Source organism: Brassica oleracea, chromosome C9 (genome assembly GCF_000695525.1).
Source record: "Brassica oleracea var. oleracea cultivar TO1000 chromosome C9, BOL, whole genome shotgun sequence".
NCBI lineage: Eukaryota > Viridiplantae > Streptophyta > Magnoliopsida > Brassicales > Brassicaceae > Brassica > Brassica oleracea.
In genome coordinates this window covers 17,115,586-17,125,852 of record NC_027756.1, presented here as the reverse complement: position 1 = coordinate 17,125,852, position 10,267 = coordinate 17,115,586, and the positions used below count along the sequence as shown (strand labels likewise).

General features: G+C 38.2%; 2 protein-coding genes and 1 long non-coding RNA gene across 4 annotated transcripts; all 3 read left to right on the top strand.

The window, feature by feature from the left end:
• Nucleotides 1–748: 748 nt before the first annotated feature.
• LOC106314458 lies at nucleotides 749–2,312 on the top strand. Its single transcript, XM_013752327.1, has 2 exons — nucleotides 749–847; nucleotides 905–2,312. Exons 1-2 carry the CDS (start codon nucleotides 749–751, stop codon nucleotides 2,012–2,014), a joined length of 1,209 nt encoding a protein of 402 aa, XP_013607781.1. The 3' UTR covers nucleotides 2,015–2,312.
• Nucleotides 2,313–5,707: 3,395 nt separating this feature from the next.
• LOC106317046 lies at nucleotides 5,708–7,399 on the top strand. Of its 2 annotated transcripts, XR_001265042.1 has the most exons (4): nucleotides 5,708–6,233; nucleotides 6,307–6,488; nucleotides 6,581–6,642; nucleotides 6,705–7,399. It is a non-coding gene; the product is annotated as an uncharacterized LOC106317046 (long non-coding RNA). The 2 variants fall into 2 exon arrangements; XR_001265041.1 differs by having other exon boundaries at nucleotides 6,581–7,399.
• Nucleotides 7,400–7,872: 473 nt separating this feature from the next.
• On the top strand, nucleotides 7,873–9,707 carry LOC106315758 (dihydroflavonol-4-reductase). Its single transcript, XM_013753582.1, has 6 exons — nucleotides 7,873–8,079; nucleotides 8,181–8,350; nucleotides 8,428–8,622; nucleotides 8,710–8,869; nucleotides 8,941–9,133; nucleotides 9,220–9,707. Exons 1-6 carry the CDS (start codon nucleotides 7,962–7,964, stop codon nucleotides 9,539–9,541), a joined length of 1,158 nt encoding a protein of 385 aa, XP_013609036.1. The 5' UTR covers nucleotides 7,873–7,961; the 3' UTR covers nucleotides 9,542–9,707.
• The last annotated feature ends 560 nt before the right edge of the window (nucleotides 9,708–10,267 follow it).

The window sequence follows — 10,267 nt, the reverse complement described above, 5'->3', positions numbered from 1 at the left end:
AAATGATCCTCCACTCCTTTACCAACTCAAGCACTATGATCATCTACTCATCAAGCACTATGATCACCCACTCATTTACCAAATCAAGCACCATCTTTGATATTTTATGTATTGTTGCTCACTATAAATACCATCACTCATCTCACTCTTTTGTACACAATTACATCTTCTTCTTCTTCCTTATAATAAACTTTTTCTCTCATATTAAGTGTTATTTGCTTCCTACGGGTATTAAATTATACTCTTATTTAAATTTCCCGATACTATAAATTATAAGTTATTTCATAATAATTTATTAAATAAGATAGCATGTTACATTTTAAAGAGAATCATACTAGTTTAGAGAGAAGTTTTCTCTTTCTAAAATCCTCCCTTTCGAGCATCTGACTCTCTGTCTCTTCCAGAGTCTTTGACTCTTCAAAAGATTGGAGCTTTTGATTAGAACAAACTTTTCCTCTTTCCCGATCTAAAGTTTTTTAGATCTTTTTCCTTCTTATCTAAAAAAAAATACCTTACTTTCTCGTTGGGTTTTCTATCTCGTTCTTACTTCCCCAGAAATCAAGAACACATAGGCTACGGTTCAACCGACCATGTCTTCTTCTTTGGATAGAGCTCTCCTAGCGATGACGATAGAGGAAGAGGATGAACCTTTTGATCTTCCTGATCTGCCTCAGTACAGTTCATGTCAAAATAATTCGATCAGTTTGATTGGAAGGCTCTTAAATCCTGACTGAATTTGATACGAGAGATGCCCCGAAAATGGCAGAAATTCGATCGTGTCTGTGGAGTTGCGCTTTCGTCGGATAAATTTCAATTCATCTTCAAGCACGAGCACGATCTCGTTGAGGTGTATGAGAAGGGCGTTCATTGTCTTAATGATTGGTCCTTGGCGATGGAAAGATAGGTCGAAAAACCTCCAGAAGACTACCTCAACTATGTTCTTATCTGGGATCGACTTCGCAATATTCCTGTTAACCATTATACTGCCTTAGCTGATTTGGTCGGAGAAGTGGTGGAAGTTGCCTTTGATCCTTCGAAACCCCAGATAAATGATTATGTCAGAGTAAGGATTCGCTTTAATGTCTCCAAACCGCTTCGCAAAACTAAGGTAGTCAATCTCCCAAGTGGTGGACAAACTTCAATCCTATATGAATACGAGAGGATTCACAAAATATGTTTCCACTGTCAAAGATTGACTCATGAGCAAACAGTATGCCCTATAAAACTTTGTTCTCTCCAGAGAGCCTCTGATCAGCTACCTTCTTCAAGCAAAGCATCTGACTCACTTAAGGAGTTGGTTTTAAAAGAGTCTGATCCTCTCTTTGGTGTTCTGGAAGAAAATCAAGTGGGTATTAATCCTTCAACAGGAAGACCTAGAATTGCTAAAGAGGTTCTTGATGGTATGAGACTTTATCTCCTGTCTGCTTCCGGTCCAGAAAAAATCATCAGAGAACAAAGAGTTAAGACTTCTTTAGCAGATATAGGGAATGATCCTGTAGCTCAGAAATCTTTTCTTAGTTTGGAAGCTATTCCGAGTGTTACCAGTGAAGTAGATAAAGGAAAGGGTCATGTGTTTGACTTTGAAAAACAGGATAACATCAATATCTACCCTCAAGTTCCAGGATATCATACCAAATTATTAGCTTCAGCGATTCAAGCGGGAGGTATTAGGAGGGAGTCCTTTGTTCCTCAATATTACCGCTCTGAAGGATCAGCTAATAACTCTTTTGATGACATGATGGCCTATTCATATTTCTCATCAGTTAATGCAGCTAAGGCTGGTGAAGCTGGCTCATCAGGCACTGCAGTGGGTTTTCGAGCCGGAAAAGCAAGAAGAAGACCTTCCAGAAACAAAAGACAAATCCTTGATAAGGATTCTATGCTTCAGCAACGCATCTCAAAAGAAGGCTCAAATAATAAAAGAAAGGCAGAGGAGCAAGTTGGAGGAGTTTCTTTGGCTAAGGGGAAGCTTGGTACGGCGGTCCCAATGGAGGGACTGCCTAAATTTTTATGAGCCTTATGAGTTGTAATTGCCAAGGCTTGGAACGGTCTCAAGAATTGGTGATTCCACGTCTCAAGGAAATTAGGCCTACTTATTTCCATGAGATTTTGTTTTTGATGGAGACAATGCATAGTAGAGATGTTTTGGTGGATATTCAAGAATGGTTGGGTTATGACAGAGTATATACAGTAGAACCTCTGGATAGAAGTGGTGGTTTGGCCTTATTTTGTAAGAAAAATGTGGCTGTGGAGTTAAAGTTTGTAGATAAGAACTTGTTTGATGTGTGAGTACAGTTTGATGCTTTTAAGTTCTTTATGTCCTGTGTATACGGAGATCCTTCTGGTGTAAATCGTTCTGAGATCTGAGAACGTCTTTCAAGGATTGGAATTTGTAGAAAAGGGAGTTGGTGTATGCTAGGGGACTTTAATGATATCCTATACACAATGGAGAAAAAACTGGTGGCCCTGTTAGAAATGATTCGACCTTTGTTCCTGAAATGGATTTTTCAAGGGTCCAAGGTTCAAATCAAAGTAGTATTTTAGATGTCAATCCATTTCTAAGTGTTTCAATTCAATGAGAATACAAGTTCATACTTAGTGCATTCAATGTAATGAAGTGATTTGAATAACTAACAAGACTCTAATACAATTAACTAGCAACTTTCAAGCAAATGGATAAGGGAGGAATCATGGGTATAGGAATTTGATTTCAGATGACTAAGATTCAATCTAGAATTGCAAGGTTTCAATCAACATATTTTCCTAAGTCTATATAACATTCCTAAGCAAGTTCTTTGTCAAGACAAATGCTTATTTACTCTCATTGATCAAACATCAAATGTCCTTGGTTTGTGTCAATCAAGCAATCATTAATAACAGATCATTCAACTATCTAAACTCCTCTAACATCAAATGTCTTTGGTAGGGTAAGTTAAGAGCATGTTGAGTTGGCTCAGACATTTCATCGAACACCTTTCGGGCAATGAAATGTCTAGATTTTTAATCTAAAATGGCCAACTCTAGATTAGCATTAAAATCACTCAATCAAGCGAGGAAACATATTAAACTACTCTAAACATTCTAGATCATCACTTAATCATCATAATCATCCTAACCCATGAATCCAAAAAGAGTCTACTCACTAATCTTCATGATTAACCTTAAACCCATAGTAGATTCAAGAGAAATCATGTTAAGAAGATGAGATAGACTCAAATTACTCAAGAAAGAAAGATTAGATTACTAAAGATTCAAATTTTTTCCAAAGTATCAATGTATTTTGAGAGAAAACAAGATATTTCCCAAAATTAGGTCTAAAATGTATTTATAGTGCTCTAAAAACGAAGGGGTAAAAATTGGTAAAAACAGAGTTGCAGATTTTTCTAAGTGTCTCAACTGGTTTTTGGACGCATCGTCAGGCCGCTCCAACACTTGGATGTGGACGCCTTGACGATTCCTTAGCCGCGGCCTCTCATACCGCTGCAGCAGGCCGAGTGAGCTCGCGCAAATTGACATCAAAACTTCGTGGCCGCGACATACCGCTGCAATAGGCCGCTGGGAAATAGGCCGCTCCAACACTTTAGCCGTGGAATGAGATAATGTCGTCTAGGATTCACAGCGGCTTTGTGTCCTGGCGTTTAGGCCGCTGTGGAGGCACTAAGCCGCTGGGACACTTGGTCTCCATTTCATTTCTCGACCAAAATCACTCCTTTTGCCTTCAATCAAGTTCTAGATGGTCTAAACTCACCAAATGCCATCTACAACACCTGATATGGACTTATGCATGGAAATGCAACCTAATGATGACTAAATGGCACTCTAAATGATTAATATATACACTAAATGATAGTTAAAATCATGCAGATTCACAAGATATCAGTTTCCTTCAACGACATGATAAAAGCTTGTCAAATGTCGAAGTTATCAAGCTCTGGGGAGGAAAAAGGAACAATAAATGGATTCAATGTAAGCTTGATAGGTGTTTTGGAAATAAAGATTGGCACTTGATGTTTCCTGCCTCAAATCAAGCTTTTTTGGAAAAAAGAGGTTCTGATCATAGACCAGTTTTGGTGAGTTTGGCTGCTTCTCAAGACTCTTACAGAGGTCAGTTCAGATTTGATAGCAGATTTCTTCATCAACCGATGATTAAAAAAGCTATCTCCCAGGCATGGAACAGTCCTCACCCTTTGGCTTGTGCATCAGTATCTCACCGGATTCGCCTTTGTCGTAAGGCTTTAAGCAAGTTAAAAAAGGAGAATTGCCTCAACTCAAGATGCAAGATTTTGGATATACAGAAACAGTTGGAGGCAGAACATTCATCTGATGCTCCTGATACACATCGATTACAACAATTGGAGACAAAACTGATGAGAGCTTATAACGATGAGCAGTCTTTTTGGAGCCAAAGATGCAGAGAAAACTAGGCAAAAGTGGGGGATAAAAATACCAAATTCTTTCACGCTTTAGTTAATGCAAATCAATCAAAAAAAAAGTATTGAGTAGCTGGTGGATGAGAATGGTAGAAAACAAAGATCTGAAGCTTCTACAGGAGCTGTTGCAGCGGAATATTTTCAGTCTCTTTTTACTTCTACAAATCCTTCAGATTTTCAAGATATCTTTCAAGGGTTTTAACCGAGGGTTTCTCATTCAATGAATATGGAGTTGATAAAAGAAGTAACTGCAGCAGAAGTCAAGAATGCGGTTTTTTCTATCAATCCATCTAAGGCACCAGGAGCTGATGGCATGTCAAGTTTATTCTATCAACAATTCTGGGATGTGATAGGCAATCAGGTAACTGCAGAGGTCTGTAACTTCTTTCAGGCAGGTTCGTTGCATACTGATTGGAATTATACTCAATTATGCTTAATACCCAGCTCCATGTCTGACCTTAGACATATTAGCTTGTGTTCTATTGTCTACAAGATCATAGCTAAGATCATTGCTCAAAGACTGCGACCTCTCTTGCCTCTTATTGTCTCTCCTTCGCAGTATGCTTTTGTGTCAGAGAGACTCATCTATGACAACATAATTATGGCCCATGAGGTGATGCATAGCCTATCTACTCATCCTTCCTGATCATCGGAGTATATGGCTATTAAGTCGGATATGTCTAAGGCTTTTGATAGGGTTGAATGGAAGTTTTTGAAAGCGTTGTTACAAGACATGGGATTTCATCATCAGTGGATCAACTGGATTATGGCTTGTGTTTCTTCAGTCACATATTCAGTCTTGATCAATGACAAACTTCATGGTTTCATTGTTCCACAGAGAGGCTTAAGACAGGGAGATCCGTTATCTCCCTTTCTTTTTGTACTATGTACTGAAGCTCTTATTCATCTTCTGAATCGATCTTCTGCTTCTCATAAAATCACAGGGATGCAATTCTCTGCTTCTGGACGTTCTCTTCATCATATCTTGTTTGCAGATGATAGCATATTTATTTGCAAAGCAACCTTAGATCAGTGAGAGGAGCTTAAGAAGATTTTGTCTATCTACGGAGGTGCAACTGGGCAACTGGTTAATCCTTGTAAGTCCTCCATCTTCTTTGGAACTAAGGTTAATGATAGTGATAAGGAAGTGGTTAAGCAATCTTTAGGCATCGATACAGAGGGTGGTATGGGTTCGTATTTGGGACTTCCCGAGTGTTTCACAGGCTCATGATTCTCTTAAGAGCAGATTCTCTGGTTGGTTTGCCAGATTACTTTCACAAGGTGGTAAAGACACTCTTATCAAATCAGTAGCATTAGCATCGCCTATCCACGCGATGTCTTGCTTCAGATTTCCTAAGACCACATGTGAATCCTTGAACAGTGCTATGGCAAACTTTTGGTGGAACTCCTCAGAAGATAAAAAGAAAGGTACATTGGATTGGTTGGGACAGAATGTGCGTATCAAAACAAGAGGGACGACTAGGGTTTCGAGACATTAAAGTTTTTAACCAGGCGCTTTTGGCCAAGCGAGCATGGAATATTCTACAAAACCCTCAAAGCTTATTCTCTCAGGTGATGAAGAGCAAGTATTTTGAAAACGATCAATTTCTCTCAGCTCCTCTCACTTCGAAGCCTTCCTTTGCTTGGCGAAGTATACTTCACGGCCGTGATCTCCTAAAAAAAGGTCTGTATAGAATGGTTGGCAACGGCTCTTCTATTAAAGTTTGGACTGAGGCTTGGATTAGGGATGTAAATATGAAAGCACCGCTGATAAAGAATCCAGTTATTGATATTGATCTCTTGGTAAGTGATCTGATTGACTTCCAAAATAGAGATTGGAACAGAGAAAAACTGGAAAATCTTTTCTATCCTGCAGATATCAAGTGCATTCTGCAAACAAGACCAGTTGTTTTCAAAGATGATTTCTGGGTTTGGGGACATAACAGAAGTGGGGAGTATTCTGTGAAATCAGGCTACTGGTTGCAAAATCAAATTACCAACTCTCAGCTTAAGTTTGAAGCTTCTGTGATGCCCTCGTTAAATCATCTAAAATCAGAGGTTTGGTCCTTAAAAACTTCTCCAAAAATCAAGACTTTTATTTGGAAAATGCTCTCTGAGTCCCTCCCTGTTGCGGATAAAATTATTTCCAGGGGGATGAAAGTGGATTCAAGGTGTCGCTTTTCCCTCAACCGCTTACAGAAGTTTTTTCAAGGTCTGTGTTCTCAAATTTTTACCATCTTCTAAAAGCAAGCAAATCAAAATCCTTGCCTTCAGGAATTGCTCGAATGTGTCCTCGGATACTTTGGCATATCTGGACAGGAAGAAATGCTCTAGTTTTTGAAGGTAAAGGTTTTTGTCCTTTACAATCTCTTAAAATAATTAAGGAAGATGTAGACCTATGGTTTTTAGCTCAGAGGGTAGAAGTTGAGATTGAGGAATGTCAGTCTTTGTAAAAGAGATTTGGTACTAAAAAATGGTTACCTCCTCCTCCTTTATGGGTAAAATGTAATTTTGCTTATTCTTGGGCTAAACAAAAGAAGATTGCTGGAATTTCATGGGTTCTCAGAAATCATAGAGGTGTTGTCCTCTTGCATAGTCGCCACTCTATAGCTCACATAGATAATATTGATGAGGCTAAACTTCAATGTTTTCTATGGGCTATTAACAGTATGGCCAGTCTAAAATTGTCGCGTGTTGTTTTTGGCTCTGAGGCCACTGACTTGATAGGCTCAGTGACTCGTCCAAAAGCGTGGCCATCTTTTGCATATCAAGCTTCGGAGATCAGAATTGCATTGGCTAATATTGATAACTGGAGTCTGCATTCTGAGGTATCTGATACTAATCAAGGTGCAAAGCTCATTGCTCAAAGTGCTTCTTTTGGAGCTAGGTTGCATTCTTATGTGGCCAGAAGTTATCCTTTTTGGCTCAAAGAAACTTTTGAACATGATGTTGCTTTCTCGTAACTGGTTTATATTGGGGTACTGTGTTACCCGTATTAGTCTCCTCATCTGTTTGAGGCTTTTGGGTTGATCTTTTGATACTTCTTGTTAAACTGTTTCCTTGTTTATAAAAGTACAGTTGTTCAAAAAAAAGAGAATCATACTAGTAATTATCTTGTTAGGCCAAAAAATCAATGTGCAAAGAAAATCCCTAATCGCCAAATATACTATAATAATTAAAATTTTTGAAAACAATGAAAAGAAAAGTAGACGGCAATTCTTGTCGCTTTCTCACCAACCACGAGCAACTTGGAGCCAACGCGCATTTCATCCGCCGGTACAGCTACATCCAAAAGTAATAAAATCAAATCACACTTACCAGTTTGCCACGTACCAAACAATCAAGTCCTTAGCCAACTAACGTTCCACACGTGTTTTGCCGGTTGGTACTCACGTGACGGTAGCTTCTTCATAGCAATGTTCAAGCTATGGTACGTCTATATATAATGTTTTCATATAGCACGAAGATTTCCACCGAAGCTACATAGTATACTCTTTCCCAAAGCATAATCCATCTTTCTAACACACACAAATGGTAGCTCACAAAGAGACCGTGTGCGTAACCGGCGCATCAGGATTCATTGGTTCATGGCTCGTGATGCGGCTACTGGAACGTGGTTACTTTGTCCGTGCCACTGTTCGCGATCCTGGTACGTATCTTACAAACTCGTTAATTTCTCCTAAGAGTATATGTTAATACGTATCACTTTGTGTGTTTTAAGTAACTTACGAGTTTTCTTGGCCTGTAAAGGAAATTTGAAGAAAGTGCAACATCTTCTTGATTTGCCAAACGCGAAGACGCAACTCACTTTATGGAAAGCCGATTTATCTGACGAAGGAAGCTACGATGACGCCATAAACGGATGCGACGGCGTTTTTCACATAGCTACTCCCATGGATTTTGAATCCAAGGATCCCGAGGTGAGTTATACTATGAACCTTTTTCTTATTACACATCAATCCTACAAGATTTTGTTAAATGAGTTTGTTTGAATCAGAACGAAGTGATAAAACCAACAGTGAATGGAGTGTTGGGGATAATGAAAGCATGTGATAAGGCAAAGACCGTACGAAGAATTGTGTTTACTTCGTCTGCTGGAACGGTTAATGTTGAGGAACACCAGAAAAATGTCTATGATGAAAACGATTGGAGTGATCTCGACTTTATCATGTCCAAGAAGATGACAGGATGGGTATATATATTAAGGATCATATATAAAAAATTAACCCGAGGTTGATCTTCTTCAAAGTAATTTATGTTTTTGATAAATTGTTGGCAGATGTATTTCATGTCGAAAACGTTAGCCGAGAAAGCAGCTTGGGATTACGCTAAGGAAAAAGGAATAGATTTCATTAGTATTATCCCGACATTGGTGATCGGTCCATTTATAACAACATCTATGCCGCCTAGCCTTATTACCGCGCTCTCTCCTATCACTCGTGAGTGAGCCTACTTTCTAATCCCTCTTTTTTAACTAAGAGGTTAATTTAAAACGGTAAAAATGTTTTAGGTAACGAGGCACATTACTCCATCATAAGACAAGGACAGTATGTCCACTTGGACGACTTATGCAATGCTCATATATTCTTGTACGAACAAGCTGCTGCCAAGGGACGTTATGTTTGTTCCTCTCACGATGCAACGATTCTTACTATCTCCGAGTTTCTCAGGCAAAAATATCCAGAATATAACGTGCCTTCAACGTAAGATTTTTATCATTACCGGTTTAAGCTTTTTTTCCATATTCAGTTTAATTTTTTTTTTTCTGAATATGAACTCTTTGGAACAGGTTTGAAGGAGTGGATGAGAATCTAAAGAGCATTATGTTCAGTTCCAAGAAGCTGATTGATATGGGATTTAACTTCAAGTATAGTCTCGAGGATATGTTGGTGGAATCGATTGAGACATGTCGTCAAAAGGGTTTTCTCCCTGTCACTTTACCGGAACATTTGAAATCTGAGGACAAAGTTCCGGGCAGTGATGACAATAAGGAGATTAAAAACGGATCTGCAGGTTTAACTGATGGTATGGTAGCTTGTAAGAAGACCGAACCAGGGATGGCCGGCGAGAAAGCCGATAGTCACATGTCGGCACAGCAGATCTGTGCTTAGAAATTGAACCCGTATCTAATATGGATCTATTGTCTTATGAATTTGTGATTTGTTTTTTTTTCTTTTTAAGTTTGTATGAAAGTGTTGTGGACTTATTTATGGTATCTGATAGTCTCATGTGTGAGTGTGAAAAATTATGAATCAATATTATTAAATTAAACCGTAATACGTATGGCAGCGTAATATTATGAAGGACAAATCTCTAAAATAACATATTTCTAAGTTTATGTCACAAAAATAGCTTCTAAACCCTAAACCCTAAACTCTAAACTCTAAACCATAAACCCTAAATTCTAAACCCCACCCATTAACTCTAAATTCTAATGTCTAAATTAATTTACCATTGGGGTATAAGTGTATATTTATCTCTTTTGATAAAACATTAAATGTTATTTTGGTCATTTTTATTCTTAGAGACTATATTTGTGACAAAAAAATTTTTAGTGCTATCTTAGTCATTTTCTCTAATCCGAATACATATGGATGCATGATACAGTTTTAGGGAAGTACAGAGTGTAATCAGGTTATATAATGAAAAAATTATACCTGAACAAGAAAACAAACATGAGGTTCTATGGAACAGACACTAGACCATTTATAACTTTTACTTGGAAGCTACAGTGTTCTCGGAAATTGGAATATTTTGTTTTGCAAGCAATATATATAGGAGTTTATATTTCATTAAGAGCAAGTTCATTGCTAAAACTAGGCCTGGGCATTTCGGGT